The sequence below is a fragment of the Petaurus breviceps genome, unplaced genomic scaffold, assembly GCF_028583685.1.
Source record: "Petaurus breviceps papuanus isolate PSGF00001 unplaced genomic scaffold, PetGlider_PUasm1.0 76, whole genome shotgun sequence".
Classification (NCBI taxonomy): domain Eukaryota; kingdom Metazoa; phylum Chordata; class Mammalia; order Diprotodontia; family Petauridae; genus Petaurus; species Petaurus breviceps.
The window spans coordinates 1,510,644-1,522,982 of record NW_027186473.1 but is presented as its reverse complement, the minus strand read 5'-3'; the positions used below and the strand labels follow the sequence as shown (position 1 = coordinate 1,522,982).

The window sequence follows — 12,339 nt, the reverse complement described above, 5'->3', positions numbered from 1 at the left end:
AACTAGCAGGTATTTATCATCAACCTTCCAGAAGGGAAAAAAAATAAAACTAATTTAAAATAGATTATGTAAAAAGTTCAATTAATAAAACCAAGACCAGGGCTCAAAAGAAAAATTAAAGAAGTCTTGCCAAAATTCTTGGTCAAAATAAATGCTTAGTGAAACTAGTGATTTTATTCACTAGCATTATCAAGATATGATACTGAAGTTGAAACTTCCAAAAACACTCCCACTGGTTACTTTTCTTTTGCATTATTCAGTAATCCTCCAGTTTTAAAAAAATTGAATCCCTTCACTCCCTACAAAAGTTAATACCCAGTTAGATGAGATTCCCAATACTTTTTCACATGCACAGCATAGAATACCTGGAATCATTCTGTGGGCGAAGGAATCTGTCATTCTCTAAGTTGTGAGGAGCCACTGAATCAGGGGTCACATGACAAACGTGAATCTTATCACCATCACTATGAATCTCTTCTATTTCCTCTTTGGGGCCAACCTTGCCAATACTAAGTTTTCTCCATTTCTGCTGATCTATCTCTGTCACTGGTCCAAAGTGTACAAACTTTTGCTTAGGGCTGGAAGCTTTTTGGTAGGCCCTTGCTTTGCGTCTTGCAAAATCATCACGAATTGCAGCTTCTGCCTGGATTTCAGGTGAGGGGGTGGGGGTGCAGTTGTGTTCTGTATCTTCATCACTAATCAGAGTTGGAAATAAGTTCCAAACATTTCAAAGGAAGGTTTAGAAATAGAAGCAAAAACTTAGTATTAAAAAGATCATTATGATGAGGCAGATTTTTTAAAATTTAAGGAAAACACTTCCTCCTAACTGATCAAGTATGGAAAGATATGAAAAGCCATTTAGTTATCTATGGTTATCTATGGTACTAGTTATTTATAATTTTATAATTTATAACTTATTTATAATTTATAATTATTATAATTCAAAGATTATTTCTGATATCAAAAAACATCCCCCAAATAACTTGATTAGAACAAAAATCGTTATAGTTAGGCAACAAGAAGAATGATCATTCATGGAGAATAGGGTATATTGTCAGACAATCTTCTGACCATGTAGTCTATATGACTTACTGTACTTCAACTCATCGGGAACACACTGCTTTGCCTTAGATTAAGGTTTTTAGGTTATTAAACACAAGTTTAAGTATTTCCCTGTTTTTTTCCCCCTCAAAATTAAATAATAGTCACCAAGAGGGAGTTGCAAAGGAAAACATAACACACCTCTTTTCTGATACTTTCAATCTATCCCATGTCTCCAAGTCTGCTTCTGTTATGCTCGAAATCTTCACAAAACTCACAGCCTCCCGGTGTGAAGACAGGTTACTACTCTGAATCTTCCGCTTAGCCAGGTCATCCTTCTGGATATCAGGAGCCTTCCTGGGTTCATCAGTCCCACATGAATCTCCTAGAGATTGCTGCAAGTTTTCTTTGTGGACCACAATTTTCTTCACTTCTTCCCTCTGCACCTGATTTCTGCCAAGTTAGTATGGCCCCCATGTCCCCAAGGAAATTGTTTGTGAGAAAAGGAGTAAACAATGTCAGTCACAGAAAGTCAGAAAGTGAGGACAGAGTGAAATGAGAGAAGAACACTTTTGTCTTTCTCTAAAATATGGAATCTACTGGAGCTGGAGATTCCTTTTATCTATGCTATCCTTCTAATGCCTCTCTACAAGGAGATAGTTTCTGATGTAGCTTAGGCAAATAAGCCTGAACTCACTGAAAGACTATTAAGAATGGTAATGAGGTTTGTTTGACATTAATGATGCCCAATTCCCACACTATTCAAAGTTACTTTAATGAATTCAAGTTTTCTGATTGAATCCCTTAGAGCTCTGGAATGTCTTTTATAACACCAGTAAAATGTTGGTTACAGGGTCCACATGATCCAAATTCTAGGATTAGTTTTGAGATAACTAGGACATTATTCACATGTTAAACATTTCAACTAAGTCCACCATTGCCAGAAAGTGCATTTTATCTATGGCTAATAGTAAATGTGTCTAAAAAGATAACGGAAGCATTGTTATCTCACCAACAAAGTTACATCCTTGGATGATATTAGCATTAGCCAAATTAGCTAGTGTTAAATGTCAAGGAGAACGAATAGAATTTTTTCATTAACTAGGCTTAGAGAGGTATGAATTTACATATTAATTAATGTGAGCTGGCTTAAATATGCAAAATTAATAGCAATCACAAATTTAAAATTTTTATTCCTAAATTAAACATAATCTGGTTAATGCTGATAAATAGCTAAGCTCTGCACTTAAGTTCTAACCTATATGCACACATATACCCATACATATTCTAGTCCTATGACAAGAAAAGTAAAGTAGCAATAAAACATGCCTGAAAAAATTTGCTATGCTTTCTCAAAATAGGAGAGCTCAATAATGTATGTCTATCCACATGTGTGTACACATAGATATTTACATATATACACATACATATACATATAAATAATGCTTACATACACAAATAAATATAGCCTAGATGATTTGGAACTATGAAATTTAGTGTCTAGTTCAAGTACACAATACCATATCATTTTTATTAATCTTTACAAGATGAAATAGGGAAATCATGACATAGAATAACAAACAGCCTTTTCTCCACCCACCCCCATCCCATTTCTTTATTGTTCTTTAGAAAGAACATGTGCTATTCCAGACCAATGCAGAGTTATTACAATAGAAAGTTAGTAGACAATAAAAGTTAGAAATATCAGCAATGGAAATTACATGGAGAGAGGGAAGAAAATAAAAAAATTTATTCTTTTCCTTAATTCAAGATGCTGACCCTTTTCTCATTATGACCAGGATCTGACTGATTCCTTGAATGTAAAATGAGTTTTGTATCATTGTCAAAAATGGTTTTTTCAAAAGTCTTAGGAATATAGGGGTGGCTAGGTGGTGCAGTGAATAGAGCACCGGCCCTGGAGTAAGGAGGACCTGAGTTCAAATGTGTCCTCAGACACTTAACACAAAAAACTAGCCGTGTGACCTTGGGCAAGTCACTTAACCTCTATTGCCCTCCAAAAAAAAAAAAAAAAAAAAAGTCTGTCCTCAGGACAGAACACAACAAATAAACTATAAATACTCTTCACAATGGGATGACCTGCAAATCTTTCATGCCAGGTTCGCTAAGCTTTGAATTCTACTGTACTATACTTACTGGTTTCTTATAAATTCCAGTTGGTATACTGAAGTGCAATTAAAAGTTCCAAAGAACAAAACTCTCTATCCTCTAGTTACATTTTCCTATACCCAAGACTTTCTCTCCATCTTGGAAAACAGCATAGAAAAAAAATTGGAGAAAGGAGGGAGTCCTCTTCAGGGAAATATTCCAAATAAAATTTAATTTATGATATAAAGTCATATTTTAAAGAAAACTATTTCACCAGGAAATAGGCAATCTGGAAGAGGCCTATGGCCTGGTAATTTAGAATAAGTTCCACATCTTTCCCCAACAAACAACTGAAAGACATCAAGAAGCGCAAAGAGTGTCTTCCATGAATGGTAAACATGGTCCTTACAAGTCCAAAGAAGAAGAGAACCCAAGTAGCAGAGGTGAGTGCCAGAAGTATACCAAGTGGGTACTGGGTATGCTTGTGTTATGCACACACATAATGATCTTGATTACTTTTAGGGGGAGGAGGAGGGCAGAGGGCACAGATAATGTGGTATTTCCAGCCCTATCCTAGATAGAACCAATGTCCTCTCTCAACAGTAAAAGGGTACTGGCAACATGGATCTAGGCCTCTGAGTGAGTAGAATATTCTACTGGTTTCTTTTCACAAATAGTTTCACAGGTCTAGATTGTATAGAGTGTTTGAAACAAATAGAAAAACGTATGAACAGGAGAAAAAGCCACTTCAGATTAGTAATAATTAATTAATCATTAACCTCTGCGCAAATATTTTCATGTAAGAAGGTACATGTAAGAACGCACACCTTGAGGATCCTTGACTTTTCCTCTGGGATGTCCCCTTTAAGGAGCGTTCGACACCATCATTCTCTTTTTTTATATAAGGCCCAAAGAGCAACTGATTCAATGGCACTGCTGCCTTGGGTTGGTTCATCCTTGCTCTCCGAGCAGCAAAGTCATCTTTCTCTAGATCGGGAAGTCTGCATTCAACGCCATCTTCTGGCTCAGATTCATGACCAGACTGACATTTCAGAAAAGGGTTCTCCTTTCGAAGGATAATGTCTGGAACAGTTTCTTTCTCTTCACTTACTTGCTTATGGCTAACAGAACAAAATTAAATGGAACCCCACATGTGCTCAGGAAAGGCAACACCTCCCCCTCAAGATTGCTGTTAGTTAAAAACATTCTCAACACTCTTTGTTCAGACTAGAGCTCTGCATGTTATTTTAATCAGGGATGGGAGAGGAGAAAGCATGTCTTCTGAAGTTTTTTTTAAGCCAGTCACTAGCCATGAAAACATCTTGTCTGTGTCACAACACTACCTGGTTAATTCCTAAACATAGCCTTCCTGTGTTCTAAATGGCTCAGAATTTGGGATTTTCTATTTTTCATTAAACAGGAGAACAGTTAAGTAGCCCTCTCAATAGTCAAATAACATTCCTAGTTTTTCTTATGTCCTGCAAATTTCTACGGTACCAGGAACCCCAGTGAGGAAATTCTACTCATCTATTCTGATGAACAACCCTTCTTTAATTTCTAACCTTAGGGAATTTTGCAGGGGTTCAGAGTTGTTGACACAGGGTCACTCAAGTATGCATCAGAGTCTGGACTTAAGCCCGGGTCTTCCTGATTCTGAGAACCACTGTCTGGTAACTGGTTCTGCTGCTTCTCATTCCTAGCTTAACCAGCTGCTAAACCAAATGAATCTCCTTTCAGCTCAGGGGCGAACACCCTTTGGATCAGTAAATCATTATAGATTGCCAGGACAGAGACTCCAGTTTGGTGGAAAATGATAACCAATGAAACAGCACTCTGATGGCACACTCAAAATGTGGTTGGAGTTGGTGTTAATGTTTATCATCTTTTTTTGAGCTTTGGTGAAACTATTGGGTTTATGAGCACCTGCTCTGTTCTATCCATTCCCCTCTGTGGCATCTTCACACCTGCAGTCATACACCCAGTGCCCCAATTTGCTTTCAGCTTTCTGTTAGCAAACAGATCCCGGATCAATTGTCCTTCAGTTCAGGATGCAACTCCACTCTACCCCTTCAGGATATTTCCCTTTTGAAAGGAAACCAAAAATCGTCAAGAAATAAAGAAAAAATATTTCTATACAATAACAGATGGTGGAATTATTTTCTGGTAGAGGGCTCTGTTCAGCACCCTCTTAATATCATACTACCTAAATAAGTATTCATGAGGCTGCTCCATCAGTTTTGAAAGAAAAAAAAATTCAAATAAAAATGAAACAGGTTTTTCTACGTGGTGCAATATGCCACATTCCACTGCACAATAGAAAGAAGAGATTAAAAAAAAGGAGGAAAGGTGACTAAAACACCTTAACTATTTAATCAACCATTGCCTTACCTATCTTTGCTTTAATGTTTCATAGAAAAAATGTTTCCATAGGAAAAAAAAAAGACCAAAAAAGTTATTTTGGATGAAAAATACCTGTTGATTATCTTTTCTGCTTGGGTGATTAGTACTGCTGGTTTCAAAGAATTGCAAGAGTTCTGCAAGAACAACTGTCTGCAGGAAAACACTCTGGGTGATGTCCAAGGGCAAAGGATAAATCAGTAAGTGTCAAAGACTTTTAAAAAGAAGATTCAGATCATAGTGAGAACAGGATTGTTGGGTAGAGCTCAGAGACCATATGGAAAGCAGTAAATAGAGTATTTGCATTTAAAGTGTATGTTCTACAAACAGGGAAAGGGGTATGTTTTTGTTTTTTCGTTTGGTTTTCTTGGGGGGGGGGCAGTTGCTTTTAAATGCATGAACTCTGGAAAGAAAGTAGGAGATTAAGAAGGGTGCTAGGAATAGTGTTGGGCAATGACTAACTGTGAGCAGTTATTAAGTCAAAACTTATGGTTAGCAGTGGTTAAGAAGTTCTTTGACATTGGAGCTTTGTCCAGGACTCTAATATGAGGTTCAAATACATTTGTGATCATTTTACTTACTTTGACATACAAACTTATGTTGTTTGGAATGGAAGCTACCATTGTCAATTCATAAGGCCAACTTTCAAAGATAAAATCATGATAACAAATCAAAGATAGCCTCTTGTATGGTAAGGAGATGGACAACCCAGAGCAATGGACATGACCCTGAGTTCACGTAAAATGTTCAGGCAAACTTTGAAAGACAGAAAGATCCGTAATGTCATCTATGTAGAAACTTGTGCAGCCGATCACAAACTATTCACGATTTCACATCCTCGTGTCCTTCCATAAAGCCTCAGCTGGGTTCTATTCAACTTGAAGATGGCCAAGGCTGAATGATTCAGGTCAGTTGGATAAGCCTCTTCACTGAGAGGAAGAAGGGGAACTAGATAGAGCTAGAGTGATTGATTAATATCCACGCATGGAAATGTTGACTGTACAGAAATTCAGGTGAGTCTTATAATGGGTGTATTGAAAGAACACTGAGATTTGCTTATCTTGTATAGAAATTATACAATAGCTTTTGTCTATCTCAGTATAAAACTCCACAGCCCCACTTAACCGTTGTAGGTCATCTGAAAGCAGTTGATTACTTGGACCAAACTGGCACAAGGACTCAATTATGTATACCTTAGCTTCAAATACACATAATTGTATACCTCCAAACCAGGCCAAGATGGGTTCTGAGAATGGTAGTGAGAAGGGTATGTTAAATCTCATACCTTTCTTGTATGAATGAGTCTATCCAAATGGTATGGATATTATTCAATAAATTCTACAGTTTGATCAACTTCATAGGAGACTTTAACTATGTTCTTTGAGGTGCCTGACCTTGATTGATGTACTTGTAGAATTCAATGGAATTAAGAGAGACTTTGCATTTTCTCTGGCCCATTTGACTTAGCAATGTATACTCAATCCAACAAACATTTACTAAGCTGCTACTATGTGTAAGGTGACAAAAATGAAAACTGACACTCTGTCTCCAGGGTAGTTTAACCAAAAAGCCAAAGTTAAACAGTCAGGGGACCCTGAATAAAGAAAAAAGGCAGTCCCAAAGTCTGTGATACCACATGTGAATGCTGGGGGCAGCACAGACCACCTCACCATCTTCCTACTTCCAAACAAAGGTAATGAAAATCGGTGTCACAGGTAAAGAACAAATTCTCTATCTGACTGCTCTCCCTGTATAATGTGATCATAGTCAATGAAAAAAGCATCTGGCAAGAGGGAACTTAGAGGAATATGTGTCTGGCATTTAGCTACATCTGCTTTTCCTCTACAGAATCCTTAAATGTCTATTGTTCCTTGGAGACTATTTTTCTGTAATTAATTACTATGTGGTTGAGAAGATTCACAGACTAGCAAAAAATACCGTGCTGAAACATATGAAAACAATTAGAAAAGAAGTGCAATCACGTGAAACCTATAATTCAGTTGTTTAAAAAAAAAGTTTACTTCTCCAATGGGAAACACTATGCAACTGAACTGAAATCTCCCTGGCATTTTAATTTGGAGGAAGTGAATCCTGGTTCTAATTTTATCCTCTTAAAATCTAAGTTCTTGGCTCCATTTGTAATGCCCTGTATTTTTAAAAACTGGCCAAAGTAAATCAATCATAACTAAAAAAGGAAATTAGAAAGTAGCTTATCTTTTAAAGAACATAAATACTAATAAATATTAATTTTTGCATAGTTATAAAAGTAGACCTTGTTATGAAAGTTTTTCTAAAATTATGTATAATGGTAGTATAGGATTTCTGAATTTTTAATGTCATGTGACCTTTATTTTCTGCCTCTTCCTCTTGCCCACCGGGCTATTCAGAAAATGAAATAAGAAGGTATGGGAAAAAAGTACTTTGAAAACTAAAAAGCATTTCAGAAACACAAAGTATTAAATTGTGAATGCCCCCCACGTGCCCTATGTGCCAAGCAACCCGACTAATATATAATATAGAATTTGGGGCCTGTACTGGCTTAAGGCAGGAACAAGAGGAAATTTCTTAAATCCAAATGGATAATTTGTTGAACCCAGCTCAACAATTTTTTAAAGCACTAACACATAAGAACAAGGAGGTTGTGATACAAAGGCAAAAAGAGAATAGTCCCTAGCCTCAAGAAGCTTAAATTTTACTGGCAGGATACGTCCCATACACAGATAAGTAAATGCTACATAATTTATAGAGGGAGAAAACACCAAAGACTCAGGTGTACCAGGAACTCCTTTAAAGAAGGAGGACAGAAGGAACACTTGACAGGATCCTTTAAAAAGGTAGGGATTCTGGGAAGCAGAGTTTAGGAAGGAAGGTGCTGACATATGCTGTGGGGGATGGATTGTCAACTTGCAAAATATTTAAGCAGAGTTTCACTGGAATGTACATAGCGTGCATTCAAAGAAGAGTCCTACAGCAAAGAAAAGTGTGTGAGCCATCTTGTAGAAGGCCTTAAAGAGTTTACTGAAGAGTTTACATTTTACCCGAGAGACAAAAAGGAACCATTCAAAATCTCTGAGCAGGGAAGGGACATGGTGAGACTCTGATTTCAGTATAACACTGGGGGAAGTAAGCCATGAGGAGGGCAAACTGCAGAATGAGATTCAAAACAAGGAAACCCCGCTAGATCACAGGATTATAACAAAGGTTATGAGGGGCTAAATTGGAGTTGTGATGGTGTAAGTAGAAAGATGAGATGTTTTAAAGGAAGGACCAAGATGACGCAGTCACTAAGTGCTTGAAAAGAAGAGTGGATGAGGGAGAGGAATCAATCAAGGATGACCATGAGGATACCCAACTACACTAAATGACAGGAGGTAGATGGCACCCTAAGCAGAAATGCTGATGTTTGGATGAGGGGCAGTTGTGAAGAGAAGGGCAATAACAAAGTTCATCTTGGGCACACTGGGCTGGAGGTACAGGTGCAGATAGTCAGGTCAGAAGGTAACTGGTGAGTTCAAGGGAGAGACTAACGTTGAATACAGAATGTGAGTTCAAGGGAGAGATTAAGGCTGAATATATAAATCTGGGAGCCTCCAACTTCTCTGTCTAGCAATGATAACTGAGTCCATGGGAGTTGATAACAGCAATGAGAGGGCATGAACCGAGAAATAAGGAAATATGGTCCTGAACAGAGGTTTGGGGCACACCAATGCAGACTGGGTAGAAGACAGATATTGATTCAGCAGCGGATGCAGAGAGTAGTAGTCAAAGGGGTAGCAGTAGAATCAGGATAAGAGCAATGTTATTGAAACCAAGGGAAGGGAAATTATCCAGAAGGAGGCAGGGAGAGGGCAGGAGACAAGGTCAAAAGCTTCTCAGAGTTCAGAGATGGTGAAAATGGAGAAAAGGTAATAGGATTTCACAAAAGGATTTCATATTGAAGAAATCAGTAACAACCTTGAAGAGAGAGGTTTCAGTTAAATTGTGGGGTCAATATTCATATTGGAAAGGACTGAAAAGTCAGTGGGGCATATGTATATGTTAGGAAATAGAAGCAATGAATGTACATACTTTTTTCTAGAATTTGTCCATGAAAGGGAGAAGTTATACGGAACAGTAGCCTGAGGCCAGAGCAGCATTAAGTGAAGGTTTGTTTTTAAGAATAAGAGAAAACTAGGCATGTTCGCAGATAAAGGGAAGGAGTCCAAAGATGAGAGAAAACTGATCAGTGGAGAGAAATGTGGAGTGAATTGGAGGGGACAGGGCACAAGGAGAGGGGGGGCTGATCTTGTGAAGGAGAAGGGCCAGTTCTTTTTCAGAGATTCCAATCTTAGTAAAAAGTAAAAAGAGATTCCAATCTTAGTACAAAGCAAGATGATCTGCTAAGAGGAAGGGAGAAGGGGGCATGGTATTAGAGAAGTATAAGTGTGGATAGAAGGAATACCGTAAGGTCATACAGGCCCAGCTGAGTGAGATAACAGGAATTTGTAGGGAACTCAGTGTGCCACCCCCTCCCTGCCCCCTAGCAATATTCATAAGCCCAAAGCTAGAAACAAAGAAGACAAAGAGAGGGGTAGAGGATGGGAGTGATCCCACCTACACAGAAGGGGAGACCTTGGGGAAAGGAGTTCAGGGATGGAAGACTAGAGAAAAAAGTGATTCTAGAACAGATTATGATGCTACACTTTCATTCATGAACCAGAAAATACAAATGTCAAACTTTAAATTCAAAATTCGAACCACAGACTTGGGGAAATAGTAGTAAGAATAAGGGCAAATTACATGTATAGAGGTCTTTTAGGTTTGCAGTGTTTTTCCCACAATGACCCTAAGAAGGAAGTAGCGCAAATATTTTATAAACAAAGAAACTGAAATTCTGAGAAGTGAAATAACTTGCCAGAAATAGCGAATGGCCAGGGTGTGACGTGGGGTACAAATTCAGCACTCTTCTTCCCAATACCACATACTGCCTTATATTTAACATGTTCAAGTGTTCTAAGATTTTAGACTCCAATAGTCCTTTCTGTTTTATAATATTCATCTCATTTGTAATTGAAATCTATAACTGGTGAAATACATTGTTATTTGTTAGCATAACAGAATATTAATATTCTGTTATAGTAATTAATATATATTAATTAATATTAATATATTAATAACAAAATGGGCAAATATGAAGAATGCAAAGAAAAACAGAAAGATATACAAAGCAATGCCTGGTAAAGAAAGCAATGTGCTCCTGTAGAATGGGTACTGGATTTGGAACCAGAGGATACAGATTTGAATCCTGGTTCTGCCACTGATTACCTGGGGAACCTTGGGCAAACTAAAAAATTTGCCTTATGTATGGTAGAGCCCTTTCCAGGAAGAGAACTTTTAAGGCAGAAATTTGTTCTACCAAATCTAAGATTTTCTCATTAGCTTTTCTTTCTAATAGCTAACCATGGGAAGAGCAGATCTTATATTCTCTACACCTTGCAGTCAACCATGACAATGAAGACGTGTCTGCCACAGAATATGTAATTCAAAAAAGGCTGTTTATTTCTCTGACAAATATTCATTGTGGATGTTCTTCACAATGCATGTATAGAAACAAAGTCTGTATTTACTTTAAAGTATGGCAAAACATATGTAATAGTTATTGAGATGCCATATGATAATTTGGAAACACTTGCCATGTTCTAATCATTCAGTCATCTTGGAATTCAATTTGAGAAACGTTCATATTTACTAAGTACCAACTTAGAAGGTACAAGGAGTACTGGACTATGCTAGGCATAGTCCAATAAAATAAAAGTCCCTGCCCACAAAGAACTTAAGTTCTATTGAGGGATATAACAAATACACAGAGGAGTAAATACCAGGTAACTTGAGAAGGGAGGAAACACTAACACAGCTTGGATCAGAGAAAGCTTCACAAAGAAGTGGCATTGGATCTGTGGCTGGAAGTAAGACAAATACTCGAAAGTTCACAAGGAAATGGAAAGAGAGCAGAGGGGAGAGGAGGGCATGTATTCTAGGTCTGGGAGGCAGCCTATAGGAATGAATGGAGGTAGCAGATGGCATGTTGAGTTCAAGCAACAGTTAGTAGTTCAGTTGGGCTAAAATGTCAAGTTTGTGAAGGAGAATAAACTGAAGTCAGCCTGGAAAGGGCAAGTGGAAACAGATTATGAAAGGCCTTAAGTGCCAAGCCATGGTGTCTGTGTGTTATTATAGAGAAAAAGGAAGCCACTGAAGATTTTCTGAGCCAGGGAGTAATACAATCAAGTTGGTGCCTTAGGAAGGCTTATTTTGGTGGGAAATGGCCTGGAAAAGAAAGCAGAAGTAATAAAGCAATTAGGAGGATGCCACCAAAGGTGTTGAGGACCCTGAACCAGCAGAGTTTCTCCATATAAATGTAAAGGGGAGAGATGTTTGACACCCTGCAGAGACAGAATGGACAGGTTTTGGCAGCTGATTAGATACATGGGGATTAAGGAAGAGGAAGAGTTACAAGATGACTCCAAGGACACAAACCTGGGTCACTGTGAAGATGATAGCACCCTCAATGGAAACTAGAAGTCTGAAAGAGGATATATAGGAAAAAAGATAACCAGCTCCGTTTGGCTGATTGGCATTTCAGCCCCGAACTTGGAAAGAGTGGTTATGGGGCTAGTTATCTTCCAGACTGGGAGTAACTACATAGAAATTATACTTGAACACATGGGAGCTGAGGGGATCATAGAAAGTATAAAGCAGGGGTCTTTATTCCTGTGTGTGTGTGTGTGTGTGTGTGTGTGTGTGTGTGTGTGTGTGTGT

At 38.0% G+C, this 12,339-nt stretch overlaps 1 protein-coding gene across 19 annotated transcripts in view; it reads right to left on the bottom strand.

Annotated features, from left to right (window-relative positions):
- Positions 1-12,339, bottom strand: part of LIMCH1 (LIM and calponin homology domains 1) — a 384,992-nt gene that overhangs the window by 72,436 nt on the left and 300,217 nt on the right. For 10 of the 19 annotated variants that reach the window (XM_069105135.1, XM_069105132.1, XM_069105134.1 and 7 more), the window contains 3 exons: positions 3,975-4,268; positions 1,243-1,494; positions 366-695 (listed from right to left, as the gene is read on the bottom strand). The exons of the other annotated variants lie outside the window; for them this stretch is intronic. In XM_069105135.1, coding sequence (XP_068961236.1) covers positions 366-695; positions 1,243-1,494; positions 3,975-4,268 — 876 coding nt within the window. The remainder of the gene's footprint in view (positions 1-365; positions 696-1,242; positions 1,495-3,974; positions 4,269-12,339) is intronic. 19 annotated transcript variants of the gene reach the window in all.